At 36.2% G+C, this 14668-nt stretch overlaps 1 protein-coding gene across 1 annotated transcript in view; it reads right to left on the bottom strand.

Annotated features, from left to right (window-relative positions):
• Positions 1-14668, bottom strand: part of UBR3 (ubiquitin protein ligase E3 component n-recognin 3) — a 236238-nt gene that overhangs the window by 67791 nt on the left and 153779 nt on the right. The window contains exons 27-29 of the mRNA XM_066345546.1: positions 8721-8831; positions 3764-3964; positions 2129-2265 (exon numbers count right to left, since the gene is read on the bottom strand). Of these exons, the coding sequence (XP_066201643.1) occupies positions 2129-2265; positions 3764-3964; positions 8721-8831 (449 nt within the window). The remainder of the gene's footprint in view (positions 1-2128; positions 2266-3763; positions 3965-8720; positions 8832-14668) is intronic.

The raw sequence follows: 14668 nt of genomic DNA, 5'->3' as shown, positions 1-14668 counted from the left end.
TGTTTATTTATTATACTATACTTTTATTATTATTTTAGAGTAGTTATACAAAAAATGTTTGCTGTAAAGCAGTGTTAGATTGACAGCTACCTCATATATCTCATGTTTACCACATCTGTTTATTGCATTCTTTTTTCCTGTGCTTGATTTAATCTCATGGTTGTTTTTACAGTAATATCGCTATACAGGTTTATAGCCTGGGAGCGGCTGGCTATATCATATAGCCTATATATGTAGTAAGTAATGCCATCTAGGTCTGAGTAAGTACATTCTAGGGTATTCACACAACAAATCCGCCTATCGACATATTTCTCAGAACATATCCCCATCAGGGAGTAGCGCAGAACTGCCTATAATGTGTGTATGTGTGCATGTGCAGACACACATACACACACACACTACAACTGAGTTGATCTACATTTACCCAAATTTTCTATAACATTTTTACCACAGTATAGTACAGGAGTTTTGTAGAGCCTTAAAACCTTGGAAAATTTAATTATATTCAATTTAGTTTTCACATAAAGCAAATTTTATCGCAAGTATGCACTGGTCAACCTCCAGAGACAAAATGTTAAATTAACTGTTGTATCTTCCCCCAAAGCATTCTGGATAAATAACAATAGTCAGGAACATTCAGACTAGAAAGTTACTTTCCAATCAATTACAGCCTTTTACATCAATCTGTGTCCAGTATTTGCATTCTAAAACCAATGACTAATGTTTCCTTATCTTGAGCTCTAACTTGCTTACTGCAATTTTCCTAAATCTGGTTCCATATTACCTGGGTTCTAAATATTACATATAATTCATTTACTCTTTTGTTATACTCTGATCCAGGAATGGGGCAAAGAGAATGACCATGATGAACTGCAAGTACATCTGAGCTATAAAAGCTGAACACAGGAGAGGAAGGAGGAGGATAGGAACTGAAAGAATACTAGACCATGACCCAAGAGACTGAGTTGTAGTCCCACTGTGCCACTAATTTGCTGCATGACTTCCAGTCCTATTACCTCTCTAAATCTTACCTATGACAATAATACATGGACAAAATACAAAGCATGCTTCTAGAGACATTCAGGGGTCTACAAAATCAGTTCTAGCAGAACATGTTTACAAGTTCCTAATTGTACCCATTTCTTCCCTATTTACTTCTTTTTATTTTTTAAGTGAGAGGAGGGGAGATAGGGAGACAGGCTCCCTCAGACACCCTGACTGGGAGCCACCCCTATCTGGGGCCAATATTAGAACCAATCGTGCCACTGGCTGCGGGAGGAAAAAAGGGAGAGAAGGGGGTTGAGGAAGGCGGAGAAAAGCAGCTGATCACTTCTCTTGTGTGCCCTGACCAGGAATAGAACCTGGGACTTCCATACACTGGGCAAATGTTCTATCCACTGAGCCAGCTGGCCAGGGCCCCCTATTTACTTCTTTTGTGGTTCTCCATTTTCATTCAATTAAGTTTTCTAAACCTCCTATTTGGAGCTATTTCTTAGGTACTGAACACCAACTCAGTTGATTAGACCAATCCCATATAATCTGAAAGATGAGAATTATTTACCTCTGCTTTCTTGAGCCCCCAGCTAACTACTAATAGAGGCTTAGAATATGCCTGATCTCATGCTTCATCTCCTATATCTGGTTTCCAAAACCAACTACAGTTTTCTAGAATATTAATAGATCTCTCACCAGTTTAAATCAAACAAAATAAGTTTTTACTGTTCTTATTTTTAAATAAATAAAGTGTTTAACATGTTTCAATATTTTAGTTCTCACTCAATATTACCACTTTTTGATAGAACTTGTATAGTATTTCTTGACATCACCCTTCATATAAAATATTCACATGCTTTGAGGTAGATATTTGTCTCAAAATGTTAATAATATACTTTTCCCATATATCCTATAATGCTTAGCAACACTTAACTCAATAGTTCATTAAAATAAACTCTTCAGAAAATGAAGGAAAACTATACTTCTATAGTCCTTCTAGCAGGTTCTAAAATTAGCCATAATTTCAACTAGCATTAAAAATATCCATTCTTTAAATAAAAGGTAATGACAATAAACAAATAATAACAACTAATAATAATAAATAAATATAAAAGTATATGCTATGTATACCTACCTAGCAACAGAATACATAAAGAGAAAATCATTGTCTGGTGAGCCTGGGGTCTTGCTATAGTCTCTGTATTTCTTCTGAGTAGTATTTTTTATATCTTTCATTACAGATTCCATTTCTTTACTTAAATTGGTTTCAGACTGTAAAAAAGACAAAAATGTAAAATGTACTTAATATTCATTTTCTCCGATACTACTCTAACACTACAATGTTCATAATATGAACATACTGGAAAATTAAAGTTAAAAAGTACATTACCTATCTTCTATATATTTAGTGCACAAAGATAAAACAGATCAAGAAATGTTTTCTTATTTTAGAGCTCTTTCATCTTAATTCTATATTGTGACAATAGCACTATAATTCAACCATGAATTAATCTCCCAAACTATATTCTACACCAGTGGTCCCCAACCTTTTCTGAGCCACGGACTGGTTTAATGTCAGAAAATATTTTCACGGACTGGCCTTTAGGGCGGGACAGATAAATGTATCACGTGACCAAGACAAGTGTCAAGAGTGAGTCTTAGACGGATGTAACAGAGGGAATCTGGTCATTTTTTAAAAATAAAACATCATTCAGACTTAAATATAAATAAAACGGAAAATAATGTAAGTTATTTATTCTTTCTCTGCGGACCGGTACCAAATGGCCACGGACCGGTACTGGTCCACGGCCCAGGGGTTGGGGACCACTGTTCTACACAAATGAATGAATGTCATTAAAATAATATTTTAGAACAGTTCCCATGTTTATACAAAATCTTTCATTTTCAAAGACTAATATCGATGTCCCTTACTGTAAGCATATTTTAAACACACAAAAATTTAGAATTACCAAAGAAAAAATCATACAGACTCTAAAATTAGTCCTCAATTGAGAAAAGCAACTGCTAGAAGATGATTCTGAGTAGCTTTAAACTATGAATTTGTATCAAGTGTAAAATATTTATAGTTTTCATAAATTTACTGCATAAACCAGGCATAGCTGTCACTTCTCTCAAGAACCATATCATAAATCTATAATAAAGGTAAAGTACTTAAAAATTTAAATCAAATAAATAAATCCTGCTGGATGGAATGCAAAGATGGGTTCATTTATACCAAATCGCAATAAAATAGACTGACTTATGGTGAATGGTTCCATCAAGTATACAATACTTTCTCTGATACACATACAGAAATGTGTGTGTAAATCTATAATTACATATACATAATGTGTGTCTCTGTATCTAAATATATCAACTTAATCCTAATATACCTAATGAGCATATTTTTAAATAATTAGAGTGTGCTTTACATTACAAGATAAATAGATATAATTTATTTATTTGGCTTTATTTTTAAATATTTCAAAATGTTCAAAAAGTTTAACCATATCTAAGCTTATAGGAGTCCATGATCTGGAAGATACATATTAAAACTGTAACAAGTTATAATAAGAAAAAGTATATAGCCTTTGGTGATAATTTGTTCTATTGTTTTTATTTTTAATAACTACAAACAAGAGAAAAACCTTGAAAAGCAATTTCTACTATATGTATAAAGGCCCAGAATGATTTAAAAACAGAACGAAAATAAAAGCTGAAAAGTAGAGCTGAGTTAACCAGGATATTTCTGCCTTACACTGATGCTTACTGGGAAAGCTCCCGGCCGCCCCTGCAGCTCCTCCACTTCTTTTATGAGATCTTGTATGCTTTTGTTACTAGGACGTGGCCACAGGTTATTTTCCACATTGCTTCCAGGATAACAAGGAAGAACACTGTTCGCAAACTGCCTACATAGAGGACAAGTGAATTCTCCTTTGTCCACTGAGAACCCTTGAAGAACCTGGTCATTCTAAAACATGAAAAACACACAGATGTATAATGTACACCTTTACAGGAAACAAAATTTACACCACTACATTTTATAGTGAACTACACAAAATGAACCATACAAAAAAAGAAGACATCTCTCATATGTCATAACAACATGCACACAATCTCTCATTTAACTGCTGAAGCTTATCAAATCATTTGTTATATCATGGTAATTATGCAAATCTTGCCAACACCAATGAACTGCTTAAGTACCCTACTCTTCTCTCAGTACTGAAACATTCAAATAGTGATGCAATCAATGCTAAGGAATTGATACTTCGTCTGTAGATGAATTTTTGATGTAGGTTTTGAATAGGGAAATGATATAACAAAGTTGATGAATACATATTACAGAAAAAAAATAAAATGTGGATTTAAAATAAAAAAATAAAAAAAGCAGATCACATTAAAGTGGATTACCTTCTCTTTCTCCTTACCTTTTGCCCCTGTTTTTTCATAATCTATATGTGACTACTGGGAAGTCTCCAAGTGCCCATGTTTACAGGATAGACAGCTTTGGAGCAAATTAAGCCAAAACAATGTGATGTGTTTTCTAAGATGTCTTAACTGCTGGACAAAACTGACTGGACATCATGCAGTAGGTTGGCTTAGGTATAATGAATAGGGGGAAGATTTAGATAATTCAAAACATAAGTGTGATAGGAAAGGAATTAACACTTTACTTCAGATGTTTCTGAAAAAGGAGGAAAAAGTAGAATTTTTGAAACAGACTAGGAGGAAGTTCTTGCCCATGAGACTGCAATGCATGCTCATTAAGCAGAGGACTTACCACAGGAATCCAGATTGACATTTGTTTCCTTCTTCTGCCTGACACCATCCCACATCCATTTTGCTCTTTCAGGCCATTGCTATCATGTAGTCCGAACTGTTATATCCTTTTCCCAGCAGTCTCTCTTATTCTATCACTAACCTAATGCTTTATCTCAAAATATGTTTTTAATTCATTTTGTGAATGAATTAAAAACATATTTAATTCATTAACACACACACACACACACATTTTTCGCTTCATAAAACACACTTTTCTCCCCTAAAAGTGGAGGGGAAAATTCCCATGTGTCTTACGGAGTGAAAAATATGGTATTTTATTAAATATTTTAACACACCATTTGGTTCAGAATATTTTCTTTCTTATTTTCCTCCTTAAAACCCTAGGTGTGTCTTATGGTCAGGTGCATCTTATGGAGCAAAAAATACGGTATATATGTATAAATGGTACAATATGACCATTATTGCTAACAAGATAAAAGTAATGAGAAAATAGGATACAAAAAAAGAAAATAAATTTACTTGCCTATGGTTAAAAAGGTAGTTAATGACAATGTCAAAATAAACTTAGGTTTCTCAACTTTTAATGTAGTGCTCATTTTACCGTATCATGAATCTCAAATACTTTGACTAAAAGAATTGAATTGTATCATTTTAACTTTTGACACTTATTTTTTCAAGTTCTTAAAAATATACCATCAGGTCTTCTTAAATCCAATTCTAAAAACACTATCATGTGTCAAAGGATGGCATAAAGAGTTAAGATACATCTTCACTTAAGGTACAATTTTAAACCATATAGAAATAACTAGATTATAATAATGTGATATATCAACAAAGAAGGCTTCCCAGAGAAAGAGATTTGTGAGCCAAGTTTGAAAAGATACAAAAGAAGAGTATAGCAGAAGGCTGGAGCAAGGTACTGGTCATTTAAGGACATTCTGTGATAAACTTCCCTATAGCCTTAATTTTAAAGACTGGTAGCTCTTCCTCCTTACCTTGACTAAAATCTGCTTCTTTCCCAAAGCCTCTCCAGAAGTCCTCTCACCCAGGCACTGCTCATTCTCCTGCAGTCTTCACTCCTCAGCATCCTTCTAAGTCCAGTGCTGGCTCAAGATCATTACTCTGGCATTCTCCTATCTTTGTGGCTCATGTCATTTAACAATACCACCCTTCCCTTACCTTTTACTGGTCTTCATTGCCTTTAATCACATGAAGACTTTAGTACCTAGATCAGATTTCCTCCTCACTCCAAGTCCTACCATCCTCCTATGCAACTTTAGTGTGTATGTGGACAACCCATCCTACATCTGAGTCCTTCAACTTCTTGACTTAATCAGTTCCTGTGTCTTTGACCTCTACTCTAACACCCATACCTGTTACCATGACTACATCCTTGTCCTATAATGATCCAGAATTATCCATATCTGAAAATACTAAACTCACACATCTTATGTTCTGACTGCCAACTCCTGTCTCTTCTAGTCCCTCCTTATCTGTCCTACATTATCAGGCCATTCCTATCCTGCCTACACACCATGACCTACAACTTTCAAAAACTCTCAAGTCAATACTTCTCCATTCCCTTCCGTATGTCCTTCCACTATACATACCTAACAAAACTTTTATACAAAAATAATTCAATGTATAAATTCTCCAATTCTGCATCCAACTGAATGCTGTCACAGAAAACTGAAGTAAATTCTTCCACAAACAGTTTCCAACCTCAGCTGAGCCCTGAATACTGCATGGCAATCTTGCTCCAGCATCCTATGAAGCACTCTCACACCCACTTCCAAAGTGGTTTTTCAAAACTACCTCCTCGCTTGTAAAGTCCCTCCAGTCAAGCCCCCTTTAGTTAGGAGCATAAAGCTACACCTCCTACCTTAGAAAGAAGAAAGTCATGGCAGCTCCTTTAGCTTCCTGACTTCTCCCACTCCAAATATCTAATTAATAAATTCTATCAGTCCTTCCATCCACTTTCTTCCTCTGCCCTCTGTTCTAATCTTCCAAACACATCACTGACAGTATGATCTACCTAATGTAAGATTCATACTCCCAATCAAAATCTTTCAATGATCACCACCATCTTTCACTATGATTCACTTCTTCTTCTTATGCTGCACATACAATCTCTCAGAAAACCCTTTAAACACTGCTCACAAAAATTAGGGGATCAGGGAATGTGCAGACACTCCAGTGCTTTCAGCCTTTTGTACAGTGCATTTTCACCAATGAAATAACAGTTGGTTTTGCATCACATTTGCATAATTGAACAACTTTGACTTGTCATTTGCTTTTCTGATGTTCTTGTTTAATTAAAAAAAATCAAATGCTTCCTTTTTTTATCATTTCATGTTCATTTTAAAATATCCCAATTTTTGTGTGCAGTATATATACATATATCGTATATATACAGAATTTATATATAGTATATATACATATATATGTATGTATATATACTATATATAAATTCTGTATGTATTTCAAATACCTAACCTCTTCTCATCTCTACTGCCATGACCAAGCTGAAGCAGCCATCATCTCTTGCCTCCTAAATGATATCCCCAAATTCTTTCTTACTCTCCTGCCATCCCACAACAACTCCTGCAATCTACACAACTACCACAGAAACTTTTGAGCATGCCATATGTCTGCTTAAAAGTCTTTAATGGCTTTAATGTATCTCTGTATGGAATATGTCTAAAGTCCAAATTCCTGACATGTACCACAGTCCCTTTATCACATAACCCTTCATTACTTCTTTCTATGAGAGAGAGAAGACTCTCTAGCCACTCAAGCACCTTACTTCATCAAATGTTCTACACTTGGCAGATGTTCCAGTGAGACCCTGTGTACACTTCATAATACTTAGCACATATACTGCAACTGTTTATTTCTATCACACACAGTGTAGAAACGGTGAGAGACACTGTGTCTTGTTCACTGTTCTATCCCAAATATCTATCACAGTATCTAACACTGTTTTTCTTTGTTTTGTTTTTTAATTTTTTTTTTATTCATTTTTAGAGAGGAGAGAGAGACAGACAGGGAGAGAGAGGAGAGACAGAGAGAGAGAAGGGGAGAGGAGCTGGAAGCATCAACTCCCATATGTGCCATGACCAGGTAAGCCCAGGGTTTCAAACCAGCGACCTCAGCAATTCCAGGTCAACGCTTTATCCACTGCGCCTCCACAGGTCAGTGTATCTATCACAGTATCTAGAAACAATACATGCACTGAACAAATACTTGTTAAATGAACAACTGAATAAAGAGGTATGAAAAAGGCATAATGTGCTTACGAAGCTATTAACTAGCTTACTGATGCTGAATTGATGAAACTAAGAGAAAAGATGTCAGTGTCCCTAACCAAACGGTCAGGCACTGTATGTTTTAAAAACTTTTGTGGCACACCAATGTGCCTGCCACAGCACACCAGTTGAAAATCACTGCTCTAGTCTAAGGCACTATTATTGAAAGTCACACATTTATGGAGGTGCCAGTTTACTTAGTTTTATGATTTTTCTATCAGGGCTTTTCTGTTTAAAGAAAGTAGCTTAAATGGCTGGTATTCAGAGTAGAATGGGCAAGTACTAGTGAGACTGGGTAAGAGCTAATGCACTGTAAAAATGCACAAGGGTTAAAGGACTAGCGATCTAGATGTGAGAAACAAAACACACTAACAACTGAAAATAAATGACATGGTAGGATAGTAAAGCTTAATATTTCAGAACTAGAATAGCAAACTCTAAAATTACAGCAATGGAAGTCAGTTGCTAAAGTGGAGTAAATGAAATCCCTAAAGTTGAAGAGGTGAAGGAATCGTGAGTCTAGGTAGTTCAAATGATAATCATAATCACCTCAGATGAACTGGAATGTATATGCTGTAAAAAATTTAATACTGAGAAATATATACACCTTTAAAAATCATTCAATTAACTTACCCGTAATGATTCCATGTAAGATTTATGACAATCTATATGTAATGTGTGGCCACAGGTTTGTACATAAACACCTCCTTCCCAGCCAATCGATACTGCCAATAGACAAGAACTCTTAAAAAAAAAAGATAAAATACTATTAATTTTAAAGAAGTATAAACATAAACATACTTAAATATACCCACATAAACTTCTGAATGATTTTATATCGTTATATATATACTACTATAAACTTTGTATTTTTGTTATATAAAGTAATATCTAACTTGACAGCCCTAAGGCAATATCCATAAACACCATAAAGTTTTAGCTTCCAAATATCTATGCTCATAATGAAAAGTAATTATAAATAAGCCTTCTCCATTCCATGAAATATAAGCTCTCACTATTATATTATGGTTCACTGTAAACTATAATGCTGTTGACTTTACCTGTTTTATATGATACATAATCTCTCTTGACATTAATAATTTCCTTCTTTTTAAAAATCTTTTATTGAATTTTTAGGGGTGACATTGGTTAATAAAATAATACAGGTTTCAGGTGCACAATTATACAATACATCATCTGTATCCTACACTGTGTGGTCACCACCCCAAGTCAAATCTCCACCATCACCATTTATCCCCCCTCCTCCCTCCTCCCACTACCCGCTCTCCCTCCTGCAATCCCCACATTGTTGTCTGTAAACTTATTTTCTTACTTACTCCCTTCACCTTTTTCACCCAGCCCTCCAACCCCCATACCCTCTGACAGCTGTCAGTCTGCTCTCCGTACCTATGAGTGTTTTTATTTTGTTCATTAGATTCCTTCTTAAAGTAGCTACTTCCTCCTAGCTTCCATAGTGAGACTCTCTTTTGGTTTTTCCTCCCATCTCTTTAACCATTTGATTTAGGCCTCCTTTTAAGACTCTTCTATCTTCCCCTGCCTGACCCTTCAATGTTTATATTCTTCCAAGATTCTATTCTTAGTGCTACTCTCTTCTCATTAAAACTATTCCCCCTAAGTGATTTAATCAGTAAATTCAACTACCTTCCAAGCTAGATCTCTCGCCTGACTGACGGATACAAATATTTAGCTGCCAACCAGAAATTTCCAGTTTGACATCCTTCAGATAACATAAAATTAATGTGTCAAAAATTTGTCATTTTCTCCATTAATCTTCCTCTTGGTTTAAAATAGATTGAGGAATCTATTTAGTCATCAAATCAGAAAACTAAGAGTTATTCTATATCACACCCTTTCCTTCACACCAGTTTTAGTTCCCAAACCATATGAATCCTATCTCATGATTTTGACTTGTCCTCTTCATTCTCACTATAACATTCAAGTCTATCATTTGTTGTGCGGGAGGGGACTCATATAAAGTTTCTTAACTGGTCTTCTTGACTCTGATCCTCCAAACATCTGTCCAAAGCACAAATACGGTTGTAAGAATAACCCCCAAAAAGTGCCTTAACATTTACAAGGGTTTAATATAATACACAGTAAAGAGCAACAGTATATATCCTAACTACATATTTGCTTGAAGTTTGTTTTAAAAGTTAATTGTTCTATCTCCTCTTTCTCTTTTTTTGGGGGGAGGGGGTGTGAGACAGGGGAGATAGTGAGGCAGACTCCCCACATGCACCCTGACCAGGATCCACCCATTTTAGGCTGATGCTTGAGTACCAAGCTAGTTTTAGCACCTGAGGCTGTCACGCTCCCATGGAGCCATTCTCAGCACCCAGGGTCAAGCTCAAACCAATCAAGCCACTGGCTGCAAAAGAGAAAAAGGGAGAGCGAGGGAGGAGAAGCAGATGGTAGCAAGGATCTGCTTCTCCTGTGTGCCCTGAGAGGAAATTGAACCCGGGATGTCCATAAGCTGGGCTGATGTTTTATCCACTGAGCCATCAGCCAGGGCCTTCTCTTTCTCTTATGTCTTCAACTTCTCTGCTAATTCCTTCCCTTCAATCTATAAATAAGCTAAGACTTTTCCTCCCAACCAAAATAATTTTGAGTTTTCATTTGGCCTCTGTCAAATAGCACTTGGCCCTGAACTTGACTCCACCGTCTAGAGTGTATAATAAATAGGTGGCCAAGTCAGAGCAACATTAGATATAGATCTAACATGAGTGACAGCATATGGTGAAATATTTGAGAGTCACAAAAAATGAGTAAATCTTTAAATTATATTTTTATATTAGAAAGAAATTTATACTTATTATATATATAAGATGACCAAATTATCTTTAAACAATATTAAACAATGTTTCAATATTAAATCAATACTCTTCGTGAGCATCTAAAAGTTGAAAATATTACAGTGCAAAATGCCTTCCCAGCAGATTTAAATATATATATGTGGAGCAGCACAAAACAAATACCACAGCAGGTGAGCCAGCTTTTCCTGTTATAAATCAGAAAAACAATAGGAAACCTGTTCATCTCTGTTTTATGACTTGTAGCCACTTGAAGTACAAGCAAATTGTAATATTAGAGCATTTTAGAATAGTTGGTAGTCAGTTAATAAACAAGGTGCTTTCTTTGACAATGTATTATAAAAATATAATTAATCTTTCTTTTTAATAAAAGCAGTTAGCTAAAAATAGCAAGTCACTTGGTAATGTAACTCTAGCAGATGAATCTGCTAGAGTAAAAAAAAAAGGCAGGAAAATATTTACTAATATGAGACTAATATTTTAAGACTTCGATGAAGTGCCCAACACAGTGCTAAATGCTTATCATTGAATATTCACAATCTCAATATTTATTAAAACCTCATACAGTAAGTGGTATTATCTCATTTTACAAAAAAAGGAATAAAAAGTTTACCAAGATCACTCAATTATAAATAGTAGAGCCCAAGTTCAAACCCAAGTCTATCTGACTCCAAAGCTCAGGTTTCTCTCCTACTGTGTCACATCTCTCATATATAATACTTTCAGCCTGACCAGGCAGTGTCACAGTGAATAGAGCATCTGACGGGGAAACAGAGGACCGAGGTTCGAAACCCCAAGGTCACCGGCTTGAGCCTGGGCTCATCCAACTTGAGCATGAGCTCACCAGTTTGAGCGTGGGCTCGCTGGCTAGATCCTGGGATCACAGGCATCACCCCAAGATCGCTGGCTTGAAGCCCAAGGTCACTGGCTTGAGTCTAAGGTCGCTGGCTTGAGCAAGGGATCACTTACTCTGCTGGAGTCCCCCAGTCAAGGCACATATGAAAAAGCAATCAATGAACAACTAAAGAATTGATGATGCTTCTCATCTCTCTTTCTTTCTGTCTGTCTCTGTCCCTATCTGCCCTCTCTCTGACTCTCCTCTGTCTCTTCAAAAAGAAAAAAAAAAAACTTCCAGTTTCAACAGTAACTGTACTGTTTCACATGACTAAAATTATACTTGACAACTCTATAAAATGCATGCATTTGATCTGAGGAGAGCAGAATCTACATAGTTTAATTCCATAATCAATATCAGTGTCCACTAATAGTAACTCTTTTCTTCTATACAGCCTGACTATCAAACTCTGGTACTCTTTAATAGAGTAATTCAGTAAGAAATCCAATAAGCATCTACACACACAAAGCATGTACTAGCCCCTCGGGAAACTATAAAACCAACATAAGAAATGATCCTCGACCTCCAGAGGCACAGTCCAGGGATAATACCATATATACCATATATCCATTCTATAAGTACACAAAAGTATTAATATAGGAATAAAATCTCATAACCACTAGGCCCTGGCGGTTGGCTCAGTGGTAGAGCATCGGCCTGGCGTGCAGAAGTCCCAGGTTCGCTTCCCAGCCAGGGCACACAGGAGAAGCGCCCATCTGCCTCTCCACCCCTCCCCCTCTCCTTCCTCTCCGTCTCTCTCTTCCCCTCCCGCAGCGAGGCTCCACTGGAGCAGAGATGGCCCAGGCGCTGGGGATGGCTCCTTGGCCTCTGCCCCAGGCGCTAGAGTGGCTCTGGTCGCAGCAGAGCATCGCCCCCTGGTGCGCAGAGCGTCGCCCCCTGGTGGGCGTGCCGGTGGATCCCGGTCGGGTGCATGTGGGAGTCTGTCTGACTGTCTCTCCCGTTTCCAGCTTCAGAAAAATACAAAAAAAAAATAAAAATCTCATAACCACTAATAGAAACATAACAGATACTCTGTCTACTTCAGATTTGAGAACTGATTTATTTTTTAAAAGCTTTTTTTCTAGAAATTAATAAGTATTTGGGCTACAAGAAGGAGATACCCTACTTTTTCTCTCCTTTATTAGTTCCCCGCTTCCCTCAAAATTATTTTGCTCTTAGGTCTGAATTATGTTTTGATGAAATCAAGTCATTTTTCTTTTTGGCATTAGGATTAAATATTTACCATTTACCCTAAAGTGATTCAAAATAATAATATTAAAACCAAGATGATATCAAGAAAATAAAATCTAAATAAAGGTGGTAGTAAATTTCTACAAAAGCAGAACTTAACACAATTTCTTAACTTCAATTTTCTTCAAAATAAAGATATTTATACATCTGATTAGTAGATATACACTGCAAAAAAATCAAACAATAAAGAAAAAAATGTGTGAAAGTACATGTATATATGTTTACATCTTTTTCCAAATAATGACAATTTCATTGTAAAGCCTCAAAATATATGGAAACATGGTCTTCATTACCCAACCCAAAATATCTTATAAAGCCTAAGACCAGAGCCCTCCTAAATGAGCTACTTTGACTATTAAAAACACCCTTTACATTTACACTGTCTTTTATTATATGCAAAGTGATCGAAAGAAATTTCTAACCTGCTGGGATAGAAACTGCTGCATGAAGGATCACTATGAGCACTATTTTACAGATAAGGAAATTGGTTTATTTGACCAAGTTCATGCTATTAAGAAATAGCAGAATCAGGACCAAACCTGTTATTTTTATCTTTCTACTCTATACTACCTTTCCCTAATTAGAGCCACCTTCTCCTCCAGAATCCACCAGAAACCTTCTCCCAGGCCAGACCACTCAGCCACCCTATACTCTGACTTATTATCATTAGGTCAGTCACTGTTTATTCTCATTAAGCTTTCTGTCTTCTACCTTCCTATTGGTTTCTTCCATTCAATCCAGTGCATTATGGGCAAGAAAAAAAAATATTTGAAAATCTATCAAGATAATCATCTCATATGTTAAATAAAAATAATGCTTCACTTTACATTTTAAGTAATGTAAATTATCATATGTTTACTCAAGAAACAAGATCCAAAAAACAATAGGTAAAAGGAAACCTCATTTGATAATCCAGTTAGGAAACATTAAAAATGGTATAGAAATTTTATAAAGAAATTAATGCTACTGCAACTAAATAAACAAAACTGGTCTTCCAAGACTTACGACACCTGAGTGCTAGAGCACCCAGGTGGAAAGAGCTAAAAAAAGAAAATCTACCAAGTTCACAAGAAACCATAAAAGCCATGTATTAAACCTGCCTCTACTTTACATTTAAACATCATCATAAAGGAATTTATATATATCTTTTGAAAGTAAAGGAAGAAGGCAGTAAGGATATCCCTGGTTTGATTCCCAGTCAGGGCACACAGGAGAAGCTACCATCTGCTTTTCCACCCCTCCTCCTCCCTTCTCTCTCTCCTTCTCTCTTCCCCTCCCACAGCCATGGCTCAACTGGTTCAAGCGCATCAACTCTGGGCGCTGAAGATGGCTCCTTAGAACCTCTGCCTCAGGCACTAAAAATAGATCGATGCAAGCATGGCCCCAGATGGGCAGAGCATTGGCCCCAGACAGGGATCGCTTGGTGGATCCTGGCCCAGGAGCATGCAGGAGTCTATCTCTCTATCTCCCCTCTTCTCACTTGAAAAAAGAAGAAAAGGAAAAAAAGAAAAAGAAGAAAGCAAAAGTTTTCATAAAATATTCATGCTATATCTAAATTTTTTAAAATTTATTTATTAACTTTATTTTTGAGAGAGAGAGAGAGA

This window comes from Saccopteryx leptura, chromosome 7 (assembly GCF_036850995.1).
Source record: "Saccopteryx leptura isolate mSacLep1 chromosome 7, mSacLep1_pri_phased_curated, whole genome shotgun sequence".
In the NCBI taxonomy this organism is placed as follows: Eukaryota; Metazoa; Chordata; class Mammalia; order Chiroptera; family Emballonuridae; genus Saccopteryx; species Saccopteryx leptura.
Note: the sequence above shows the minus strand (reverse complement) of the source record. Positions and strands in the feature narration are given on the sequence as shown.